The sequence below is a fragment of the Xenopus laevis genome, chromosome 6L, assembly GCF_017654675.1.
Source record: "Xenopus laevis strain J_2021 chromosome 6L, Xenopus_laevis_v10.1, whole genome shotgun sequence".
NCBI classification, from domain to species: Eukaryota; Metazoa; Chordata; class Amphibia; order Anura; family Pipidae; genus Xenopus; species Xenopus laevis.
Window position 1 is genome coordinate 78395639 of NC_054381.1, and position 12800 is coordinate 78408438.

Genomic DNA, 12800 nt, shown 5'->3' on the forward strand with positions numbered 1-12800 from the left:
CTCATTCCCCACTCCCTCCACTACTCGTTTGTCACTCTCTGCTCTATTCATTTAACCTCCACCCCCCCTATCCCTCACTGTTCGCTTTTCTCCCTGTCTGCCTTGTTCTTTTCCTGGTCCCTCCACTGCTCCTTTCCCCCCTTACCCAATGCTTGTTCCTCTCCTTTGCGGATATTGGTTAAAAAAAGAAAAGAAAAGCAAACTATAACATTTTGTAAATATAAACACATACAGTCTCATTTTGTATACAAAAAGCTATGAATATTTTTTAGGTTTTCCTCTTTTTTTTTACACCTTGCATCTGTTATTAGATGTTACACAATTCCAGAACATCAGCTGCATTTATCTCCTTACAACTCCCTGCACCTGACAATAAACTGTTCCAGAACAGCTGCCTTTCCCTTGCAACTCCCTGCACCTGACCACAAACTGTTACAGCGCAGCTGCATTTTCCCTTGCAACTCCCAGCACAAGATCATAAAAATGTTCCAAAAAAAGCTGCATTTTTTCCTTGCAACTCACTGCACCTGAAAATGTTTTAGAACAGCAAATTTGTTTTCTCTTTATATTTTGTAAGAAACTTAACATCTCTTGCTTTATGCTGAGCATTTACAATATACTGATAGGTTAAATGATCAGGCAACAGCATAAGACAGTTATGTGCAGGCTGGGATCACACAGGACAGAGGGTAGGAGGGGTTTGGCTGCTACAGCTCAGGAGTTCAGCCTGTCAGTCAGTGCTGTGACCACTTCCTGTGAGAGAATGAACAGACACTCCCACTCTTCATTTCAGTCTAGCTTCTGACCTGAGAGGTTCTCATTGCAGCTCTGATGTAATGACACTTTTAGCAGGTAAAATGCATTCAAAACGGTTTTTTTCTGCATCATTACATTGTTTGAGGAATGATTCATCATATATCTGAATATGAAGGTTATGCAAAATGTCCCCTTTAAGTAGACAAGCCTTTTATATGGTAGCTTCTGCTAGTGCCAGCAATAACTATATATAAATTATTCTTTAACTTGCATGTAAGGTGAGGAAACCTTTTTTTTAGTCATACAACCGATTAAGGCTTGTTATTTAATTACTTAGTTCAGACCAATATGTAACATTTTTAAAGAAAGCAAATACCGAACAAAGTAAAGCCCAACAGCAATTATTTCTCTCTTTATTAACAGTTTCATATTTTTAGACTGAGCAATCGTTTCCAAAGAAAATCTGTGTTCTAATATTCAGGATTATTTAAAAAGGTTTGCTTTTATCAAAAGAAGTTACAAAGCAATAATATTCACAAGCTCTAGCACAACCATGGGGTAATAATAAGTAATTTAAAGACACTTCTTTAAGAGGTCCTCCACCCAGAAACAGATTTTTGCACAGTGAATGAAAATGTAATTCTAAGATAATTTCCAATATACATCACATTAAGATATTTGAAAATGCATTGCTATTAAAAGCAGACTATCTGCCTGCTTACATTCTATGCACACATAGCGCTGACCACTGCGAGTCGCAAGGCAGCTGATAAAAAGACCTAGATCGGACCTGACACTGGTCACACAGTTTTAAGGGTCAACAGAGAAAAGGGATAAACAAACCCTTCTTTCGACTATAATTAAAAATCTTTAATTAGTGTATACTTGACAGTTACTTAGAATTATATATTCTTTGATTATGCAAAAAAAAAGTGGGAGGTAACAAGCCTGTAGTAATATTTTATCTGTGTAAACGAAATTCCACAATTCTACTGTATATAAATAAATTTGAAGATTATGGTCCTCAGATCTACTTGACATTCAGTAAACACCCCAACCCACTAAACCAATGTATACCAAGAAAATTTGGCAGAACATCATACAAGTCAGAACGTCTGACATGTTTGCAAAACAAGGCATTGCAAAATTATGGCAAGGGTTGAAGTTTTATCCACTGCATGCATGCATACATGTCCTTGCAGATGAGTAAGACATTTTGGTGGTGTAGTAACTTACAACTAGATTTTTTTTTCCAAAAGAAAAATCAAAAAAGAGTGAATTGTCTAACGTTTGTCTTTTTTTAAATAGTTAAGAGAAACTATACAAAATGCAATATTAAATAAAATGTGTTATTCAATGGAAATTCTGCAGCTGTAGTTGGCAAGATGTATTTATGTAGCAGGGATTTGTGGCAGACCAAATTCATCAACCAGTACTCCATCCTGTAGAAGAAAAACATGGTGTATTGTATATTAATGCATCACTTAACATGAATTGTTACTCCTACTTGATAGCCATAGAAGATGTCCCAAGTTGTCCACTGGGAGAATGAAAAGGTAACTGTATGGTAATGGAAATAATGCAAATAGCTACACATGTGGTCAAGCTATTAATCATATATTCAGTACCTCTATAGCTTCTAGTACTATCTCTTCATCATTCTAACAGACCTGTGTGAAGCACATTCTTAAAAAGGCTACACTGGAAACTTTTTATGAAACTATAATTTTGATACAAATATTTTTAATGGATATGTTCAATTCACTTTAATAAGTAAAATACTAGTGGGTATATCTGTATTGTGAATGGCTTTTCTGAGTATAGTGTAGTAGAAGAGGTTGAGAAAACCAACCTTATTTTTGGAATCATTGGGAACCCCTTCTGGGATAGCTGGGGCAGAGGCAGCTTCATCCAAATATGAGGTGTCATCATCTAACAAAAGTTCATCTCCTAGAGCATCCAGCTCTGTAATTAAGAGCAAAGAGTCAGAATAGAATTCAACAAGGATAAACAAGCAATCAAGTACTGCAGCTGCAATGGTGCAAAAGAATGTGGAGGCCCACATCAAAAGCTTTTACCAACTAACTTTTGCACATCAATTTAGAGGACGGACCACAAGAAAGGGTATCTAAAAATGACAATGCTCAGACTTAATTATAGCACCAACATATTTCACAAAGCTTTGATTTTTAATCTTAATTCCCCTTAAAGGAGAATTCAACCTGTAATAAAAAAAAAAAAATCTAATTATTTTAGATTTAAAGGAGAAGGAAAGGTTAAAACTAAGTAAGCCTTATCAGAAAGGTCCATCTAAATATACCAGTAAACCCCCAAAGTAGTGCTGCTCTGAGTCGCCTGTAAAAAGAAACACTGCATTTCTTTCCTTTTCCTATTGTGTACACATGGGCTTCTGTATCAGACTTCCCATTCCGATTAGAAGAAAAGAGGTTCCGCCTAAATATTCGGAAGGGGTTTTTTACAGTGAGAGCTGTGAAGATGTGGAATTCTCTCCCTGAATCAGTTGTACAGGCTGATACATTAGATAGCTTTAAGAAGGGGTTGGATGGCTTTTTAGCAAGTAAGGGAATACAGGGTTATGGGAAATAGCTCATATTCCAAGTTGATCCAGGGACTACTCCGATTGCCATTTTGGAGTCAGGAAGGAATTTTTCCCCCTCTAAGGCAAATTGGAGAGGCTTCAGATGGGTTTTTTGCCTTCCTCTGGATCAACTGGCAGATAGGTAGTTAATAAAAAAAAAAAAAAAAAGGTTGAACTTGATGGACGTGTCTTTTTTCAACCTTACTTACTATGTTACTATGTTACTATGTTACTTCCTGCCTTCAGCTTAAACCTCATTGCCCTGGGCAAGAGCATGCTCAGTTTGCTCCTCTTCCCCCCCCCCCTTCTTTGCTGTAATCTGAGCCCAGAGCAGTGAGAGGCTCAGGCAGGAAGTGATGTCACACCATGTTAATAATGCAGCTCTTATCCTAAACAAAAAGAGAGTTTCTAGAGCTTTTGACTCAGGTATGGTAAAACATTCTACAGAATAAATATAGCATTCTAGCTTGCACTATTGCAGCTAATCTATTGGCAATAAAATGCCTCCGTAGCTTTCCTTCTCCTTTAATCCGAAATTCCATGTTTCCTGTATTTTTCTCTACTTACCAGCCTCAAGGTCATCTTCATCAATTTCGGGTGTTCCATAGCTTCGACTAAGTGCTTCCTGAATTTCATTGGCATTCTCCATCATATCCTCCAACTGATCTTGTAAATCCTTTAAATATACAATGCATATCACATAGAAAATATTTCAGACTTTTAAATTTACTTTTCTTTTACCCAGTGCAGATTCACTGTGAAATCTCAGCATTTACAAACTCACAGCTTCACTACTGCGAAACGGCGGCTTCAATGTTTAACCTTTTTTTTTAAACTGCAAATTTAAGCAAGTAGTTTATTTTAGTTTATCCTTAAAAGAACAGTGAAGTACAAGACTGGAGCTTATAGATGAAGAACATTCATACTCTGGATATTAACATTTACTAACATAAAGTCATACTGCTTGCCTTGGCACAGGGATTCTACAGAGACAGGTCTATTTGCCATGAAAAGCATAAAATAAATAATACATATTTAACATTCATTACAAATTGTGGAAAACTCCCAGTAACATTGCAAGTTGAAGTCCTGCAATACATGAAAAGTCACCATGGTATAAAGCTCTATGGCTGTTCTAGTGCTAGAATCAGTGTATGATCCACAACAGAAATTCAATTTTTAGCATAACTGACAGCATAGATTGCTGTCTACAAACTGGCACAGTCCAGTCCAGAATAAATACATACATGTTTTAATAAACAAATTCTGCTTCAATTCCCAGCACCTTTTTCACTTGTGAAACAAGTGGAAAATTACTTGGTAATGTAGTAAGGGATATGTACTGACTTTTATTTGTGCCTTGTCAAAGAGTAGACAACAGTCTTAATGCCAATTTGTCCAAAAATAACAGAGAAAACTAAATATTAATTTACATTTCGATCTGATTTAAAGCTTTGCAAGCATATGATACCGTATCTTGTTTTAACCCGCTATATTGCAAAACCTTATGTCTACTAATTATTGGCTTCCCTCTTTATTTTGTTATTCACATGAATAACTTATTGACATAACAAAATCATAACTAGCACTGTATAGCAGCCAATAAGAAAGATAAACAATCTGACCCATGTAAGTACGTGTGCCTACCCTCTGTGTACATCCTTCTCCATTGCATTCCTTGCAGGAGGAATATTTTCAATGTCTGATGGACTAGGAAGGAATGTCTAAATACAAATCAATGGTAGGCAATAAGAAAACACTAAATGCAGCTTTTTTCACTGTTTAGTGATAAATGGCATATGGTTGAATGTCCAGTTTGCTGTGTATGAACCAGCAAGGTCACGGGTGAACTTCAGGAGCTCTGGAAAAGATCAAGCCTATAAAAAAGACACACCATTCCATGAGTAGGAAAGGGATACAATATGCATAATGTCCCCATGAATTCTATATTTATACCTCTAATATTTTATTAACAATAAAGTCCCTGCCTTTACATGGTAATTTCTTCATTTACACACTTACACAGAACTTACTTCAATCTGATCAATTTTGACTTGTTTGTAAGCCTTTTTCATTTCCTTGGCTCCTACTTTCATTGCATCCACCTTAAAGTGTACAAAAACATAGATAGTGTGAAAAAAATTTATGTACTTGTAAATGAACAAAACATTTTTTAAATGCAAAAATAATAACAAACCGTTGTTTTTGTGTCCTTTAGTGTCTGGATAGTATAATTGGCTTGTTCCATATTGAAAGATTGCTGGTTTAGATTATCTCTCTGCTGTTCATACCTAAAACAAACAAAGAACTGCACACAGTAATTTAGCCAAAAGAAAAAAAACACCATTTCATTAAGTGGAACTGACAATAAAAAGCATTGACATAACCACTGCAATGGCCACACTGTAAACATATTTAAACAATTGCTTTTATTCTGTAGTCACACACAGGCTGAGGTCAAGCCAGTTGTCATAACTAGCCAAGCTTTCTTCAGTACAGCCTTATCATCAATGTATACAATAATTTCATAGAGAACAAATGCTCGCTGTATATCACAATTACAGAGGTATAAAAGAAGTCGGGTAGCGTTTTTGTAGATAGGGCTGGACAAAAGATCAGTTCTGCCATTCTGCTTTGTCCTCATAAAATGTCTTTCTATCCTTCTAGTGTGTGCTGCAAAATACAAATTCCACATGACGAAAGAATATAAAACATACAGCTTGTCATGTCTTTAAAATCACTAAATTCTTCAGCCTACTTTCAATACTGAAAGATGCATAACTTTCCCAGGCATGGCTCAGCAGCCACCCTTTCCTGCTAGCGGTGTGAGCGTTAGGCAAAGCTCAACCTGCAAATCCTTAACCCACACCTGACCCTAACCAGAAAAATGTTGCCATTGTAAGACCAACACCCAACCTGTACCTGCATCTTCCGGTGCGCTACTTCAGGGTGTGCATATAGTACCAGGACAGGGAATCTTAAGGAACAGAGAAGGAAGATTTATGTACTTACCGTTAAATACTTTCTCTCTAGTCGTAAGGGGGGCACAGGAACCATGGGGGTAAAGAGGCAGGACACTGCAGTGATGTCAGAATTGTGGTCCCTCGCACCTATCCTTTACCCCTGTACCTTAGCCAAACCGGCTCAGTTGCTCCTGAAGAATTCGAACAGAAAGAACAAACTCATAACTATTCCATCTGTATGACTAAAGAACTGGAAAACTGAAACAGAGTTCCGGAGGGGAAGTCCCGTCTCCCCTTTACGACAAGGATGTAAGGATCCTTAAAACAAAGGATTTAACGTTAAGTACATAAATCTTCCTTTCACGCCAGAGGGAGACACAGGAACCATGGGGATTTACAAAAGATGCCCCAATCAAGTAAGGGAGGAACTCATGTTGAAACTGCGGCTTGGAAGATTTTCCGGCCAAATGCCACCTCCACGGAAAGGTACTATTGAACTGGTAAAATTTGGTAAACGTGTATAAGGAGGCCCAGGTAGCTGCCCTACATACCTGATCAGCAGACACCATGTTACGGTAAGCCCAAGAGGCTCCCAATGAGTGGAGTGGGCCCGTAGCCAAAAAAAGATTGCTTTATTGCCTCTTTGATCCATTGGGCAAGTGTGGTTTTGGTAGCAGACAGAGCCTTCCGAAGGTCCTGCTGGGATAACAAACAAGGTATCCGTCTTCCTGAAAGGTCTGGTGTGAGTGACGTAGGTCTTTAATGCTTTAACCACATCGAGATGATGTAGCTTGGCCTCCTTCTCATTATGTGGATTGTTGCAGAATGAGGGAAGAACAATTTCTGTATTGATGGGAAATGATGAGACCACCCTAGGTAGAAACCCGAGAGTGGTGCGGAGGACAGCTCAGTCTTCTTGAAAAATGAGAAGAGGCAGTGAACAGAATAAGGCTCTCAGTTCAGATATGCGTCCAATGGAGGAGATTGCTACCAAAAATACACTTCTTCCACGTAAGTGCTTGTAGGTCCACCGAGTCCAGAGGCTCAAAGGGTTCCTCCAAAAGTGCATTAAGGGCAAGATTCAAGTCCCAAGGGGGGACTGGCCATCGAAAAGGGGGAGCTAGTCGAGAGACTTGAAGGAAGGTGTGAATATCATCTTGTAGGTCTAGCTGCTGAAAAAGTATGGAGAGTGCTGATACCTGGGATTTCAGGGACCCTAGCTGGAGATCCGTGGACAGACCCGACTGAAGGAAGTCAAGAATTGCTGTGATGTTGCAGTCTCGGAATTCAATGTCTTGCTGTGTACACCATGACCAGTAGCAGTTCAAGGTTCTGTGGTAGATCTTAGAGGTAGAAGGTTTGCGTGCTTTGATCATGGTCTGTATGACTTGATCAGAAAGTCCTTTTTCCTTCAGGATAGCGGCCTCAAGAGTCATCCCGTAAAGGTGAATAGTTTGGGGTTCCTGTTCCGAAGCGGACCCTGGCAATAGGTCGTCCCTGAGAGGCAGAGGCACTGGCGGTTCCAGAGAGAGGGCCAGAAGATCTGAGTACCATAATCTCCTTGGCCATGATCTATTATGACCTTGGAGCCGTCTTTGCAAGTCTTTTTGAGTACTCTAGGAAGCATGGGAAGAGGGGATTGTCATGGTGTCTATTCCTGCCGCCAGGGGGTCTCTGTATCTTGAGAAGAATTGGGTACTTTGCGGTTGTGCCTGTTGGCCATCAGGTTGACCTGTGGTTCTCCCCATCTGTCTACCATGAGTTGAAAAGTGTCCTGGTGGAGTTCCCATTCTCCAGGATCCATCCTGTGCCTGCTCAGAAAATCTGCTTCCCAATTTAAGACTCCCGGATGTGGATTGGGGACAGATGTGGGATGTTGGCAACGGTGGTGGCGTTGTCTGTCTGGATGCGCACTGGTTTGTTTGCACTGCTCGCGAAAAGCTAGGCAAATTGCTCTGATCTCCAACAAGTTGATCCGGAGCATCAATTCCTCTTGCATACACGTTCCCTGAGCTGATCTCCCCTGACATATTTGCAGTTTTCAAATGGGCGTCGCAGACTCCCTTCTAAAAAACAAATGCTCTGCAAGGCTACAAATGTATAGTTATAGTTACGTTTTATTACTGATCCTTCTATTCAGGCCTCTACTATTCATATTCCAGTTTCTTTTTCAAATCAATGCATGGTTGCTAAGATAATATGGACCATAGTTACCAGATTGCTTAAGATTCAAACTGAAGAGCTGCTGAATAAAAAGCTAAATAACTCAAAAACCTTCAATCATAAAAAATTAAAACCAATTGCAAATTGTCTCAGAATATAACTCTCTACATCAGGGATCCCCAACCTTTTGAACCTGTGAGCAACATTCAGAAGTAAAAGGAGTTGAGGAGCAACACTAGCATGGAAAATGTTCCCAGGGTGCCAAATAAGTGCTGTGATTGGCCATTTGGTAGCCCCTATGTGGATTGTCAACCTACATTGAGGCTCTGTTTGGCAGTGCACTGGTTTTTATACAACCAAAACTTGCCTCCAAGCCTGGAATTTAAAAATAAGCTCCTACATTGAGGCCACTGGGAGCAACATCCGAGGGGTTGGAGAGCAACATGTTGCTCACGAGCTACTTGTTGGGGATCACTGCTCTACATCATACTCAACATTATCTCAAAGGTGAACAACCCCTTTAATGTGATTATCTGAAATCTAAAATATCTAAAAATCAACAGAGAGAACAGGACACTCAGGTATAAGAAATATGTGTATAAGTATAAATCCATGTATTACAGGAAAAAAGGATTGTTTTGCCTGGCTGCAGTTAGTAGCCCTCACTGAGGACAGGTAAGGGAGTCGAGGCCTTTAAAGGGGTTGTTCACCTTTGAAATAACTTTTAGTCAGAAGAAAAAGACATAACTATAAAACTATAAAAAATAAATGAAAACCAATTGAAAAGTTACTTTACCTCTATTCAGGCCCTCTACAATTCATATTCCAGTCTCTTATTCAAATCAATGCATGGTTGCTAAGGTAATTTGGACCCTAGTTACCAGATTGCTTAAGATTCAAATTGAAGAACTGCTGAATAAAAAGCTAAATAACGCAAACCTTCAATAATAAAAAATGAAAACCAATTGCAAATTGTCTCAGAATATCACTCTCTACGTCATACTAAAAGTTATCTCAAAGGTGAACAACCCCTTTAATGAACTGTTAACGTAATTTGCAGAAGGGAGTCTTTGCATATTCAACTCAAAGTGGTTGCTTCCGCGATTGTTTGTTTAATGAAAAAAAGTGCTGGGAATGTAGCAAAAATGGCCAGGTGCAGTAAATTACCCTGAACTTTACTGCTTTTGGCAATTTTTGCCCCATTCCAAGGGATCCTTTGTGCCATTACATGTCCTTTGCTTGCACTAGCTTGGATGGGCACAGGTGGACCTGGCACTAGAGAATATGGTGCAATGATTTCTGTGATCACCGGCAAGATGCTTAAAGGACCAGTAACACCATTTTTTTTAATTTAAAAAATAAAAACGACACCCTCCAAATAATACTTATGTCCCACTGCATGTTATGTATTTACCTTAGATTTAGCTTAAAATTCACCAAGAAAAAAATGCGGGGTAGAGGGACAGCTGATGGAATGGCTGCATCTAAGGATCGCCGAAGATAAGAAAAGGCTGCAGTATGCGGAAGAGAAGGTTGAGAGAGAGCATAACGGTAGTGGGGGAAGGCTGCTGTATGTGAAGGGAAATGCTGGGAGACAGGAACGGAAGTGGGGGAAGGCTGCTGTATGTGATGGGAACGGCTGGGAGACAGGAACGGAGGTGGGGGAAGGCTGCGGTATGTGGAGGGAAAAGGTTGAGAGAGAGAGAGAAATGGAGGGGGGAGAAGCTGCAGTATGCGGAGGGAAAAGGCTGAGAGAGAGAGGAACGCTGAGGAAACACTGAAGAAAGGCTTTGTATAGCTTTGCACAGAGAAAGGCTGCATAAGGAGAATGCTTAGACATTGACAGCCAAGAAGATGCTTATTGGGTAATTAATGTTTGCTATGTGACGTCACTTCTGGAAGTGACGTCACAAACCAGGAAGCTGGAACCCGAAGAACAGGAAGAGGCTCACAGCGGTGCGCAGGCAAGGGTGAAGATGCTTTTTTAGTGCTGCAAGATGGCGTGGCCCCTTGGAAGCTGCGGTTTCCATTTTTTCCATTTTCCTTACTAGAAAGCAGGATTCAGCTGCAAATTGGGTGTTATTAATGTAAGTACATTGACTGGGTCTGGGTTCTCTAAAAGGGGTTACTGGTCCTTTAACAACTGGCAAACTCGACTGTTCGATGCTTTTTAACATAACTATCAATTCCAATGTTGTCCAACTGGTGGGCTGCTGGCCCCTCCCCCATTGAGTGGCCCTCCATTGAAGTCTGGCTGCTTTGACTGCTTACCTTTACGTGTGCTTTAAAAGGTGCATGGACCCTGCATGGTTCCTGCTGGCCGGTCAACATTGGCTTCCATTATTGGCCCTCACACCACTTGGCCAGAAAATTTTGCCCCTTAATACCACATAAGTTGGACAGTACTGCTAAATAAAAAACCTACATTTCCAGCCACTTCTAAACTCCTGTGATTTAAACGTAGAACTATATCAGGTCTCCACATATATCCTTCCATTTCTATATAGCTTCCAATTTCATAAACTCTTACTTTTTCCTACATGATCAAGGCCTGATCTCCTATTAATCCACATACATTTTGACAAACAAGGAAGATAAACCATTCCATGAATTATCTTAAAGGGGATGTAAAGGTAAAAAAAATAAAATCCCATTTTTACTTTCTTTAATGAAAAATAAACCTATCTCCAATATATTTTATTTAAAAAATGTCTTTTTTATAAGAAACCTGACTATATGCAGTGAAATTCTGCCGTCATTTACTTGCTCGGACTGCTGCAGATAAGAAACTTTAGACGGTCCCTAACTGCTCTGCAGGGAAAGGATCATACTTTCAAATAGAAGATGGAGCCCCAAACTAATTTTTAATTGAAGTGTATTGTTTCTTTTTCAGTTAAAAAAGTAAAAATTGGATTTTATTTTGCCTTTACATCTTTAAAGTTTCCAACTCCAACTGCAAGGAGAAAGATCATGGAGCCAGATTTAAACAGATAAATTGGGATTCTATTTGGAGGATTTTTTTGCTGCAGCCACTGGTTCTGGAGAGTTGGAGAAAGTTTGTAGTAAACAATACAAAAACTATAAAATCCAGATTAGATTACATGACAACACAGGACTCAGTGCAGTCTGCATATTCTGATTATTAATCAGTCTTGCTGTATCTGATTCTATGGCAGATATTATTTGACTTGTGCTGTTTTGATAATTTATGATGATCCCTAAGCAGCATCACAGACCCACTGAGCATGTGCATGATCTTGGTCTTGCAAAGATGTTTAACAAAATTACAAGATGGTGAACCCCTGTGGCCAACTTTTAAAGCATAAATCATTTGTTTAATTAGGCTTCAGGTGCAGTAAGTTCATGTTTATGTTTAATATACAAAATACAGCATTTCTAGCATTATTCTATTTTAGACTTTAGTTTTCCTTTAATGCTATATAAATAATGGATAAATACTATCATGAAATACTAAATCTATTTTAAAAGAGCACAGCGGCATTCTAGTATCTGGCTACTTACATTCTCTTCTGTTTGAGCACTCGCAGGGCTTTCTGTTTTACCATGTTCTGAAAATAACAGAAATTATATTAAAAAAATACAGTTTTTTTACTGTAACAAGCTACAGACGTGGAAGGTGGGATAAATCATGGCTCACTGAGCAGTATTACCTGCTACAGTATGCCAGTGTATGGTATGTGGATTTAGATAAGCCTTGACAAGCTTTCAGCTAAAAACACAGAACAGAAATGGTTGTCATTTAAAATGATATTAAATCATTACCATATTAAATTTATTTCCTTAACCCTTTGTCTTCCAAGCACGTACGGTGTATGTGCTGGCAGGCAAATGCTCAGGCTGCCAAGGACGTACAGCGTACGTTCTTTAGCAGCCGAGCTAGTTCTCTGCGTCAGCAGCTTTTGCCCCCTCCGCAGAGAGTGGGGAGGGAAGACAGCCCCCTAGGCAACGAGGCTAGGGGGCTGTCAAGTCGGATCTGCAAATCATTCGTCGAAGATCCGACTTCAAAGTAGCAGACACATCACCTGGAGCGTCTGCTACTTCGCTTACCTTCCTCCTCACTGCAGAGCGGTCCACACACTTACTGCTGCGCAACGACTCTGCAGACACGCTGTCCAGGACTCCTATAGCGATGTCAGCGATCCTCCTGCTCCAAAAATGATAAGTGCATTTTTTTTTTTACACACTTACATGCACTTACAGTACATTTATACACACTTTTTAGTAAAGATTGGTATTTTTTATTTTAGCACATTTCTCCGTTTTGCACACATATGTACATTTATTTACATATATTTACA

The 12800-nt window shown here is 39.4% G+C and overlaps 1 protein-coding gene across 4 annotated transcripts in view; it reads right to left on the reverse strand.

Moving 5' to 3' along the window:
• Positions 1-1155: 1155 nt before the first annotated feature.
• Positions 1156-12800, reverse strand: part of chmp5.L (charged multivesicular body protein 5 L homeolog) — a 47087-nt gene continuing 35442 nt past the window's right edge. For 3 of the 4 annotated variants that reach the window (XM_041565490.1, XM_041565489.1, NM_001093457.1), the window contains 6 exons: positions 12004-12050; positions 5553-5646; positions 5389-5460; positions 3923-4031; positions 2609-2721; positions 1156-2198 (listed from right to left, as the gene is read on the reverse strand). In XM_041565490.1, coding sequence (XP_041421424.1) covers positions 2148-2198; positions 2609-2721; positions 3923-4031; positions 5389-5460; positions 5553-5646; positions 12004-12050 — 486 coding nt within the window. In that variant the 3' untranslated portion in view covers positions 1156-2147. Of the gene's footprint in view, positions 2199-2608; positions 2722-3922; positions 4032-5388; positions 5461-5552; positions 5647-6869; positions 7757-12003; positions 12051-12800 lie in introns of those variants that run through there. The other variant, XM_018266570.2, reaches the window with a different exon arrangement.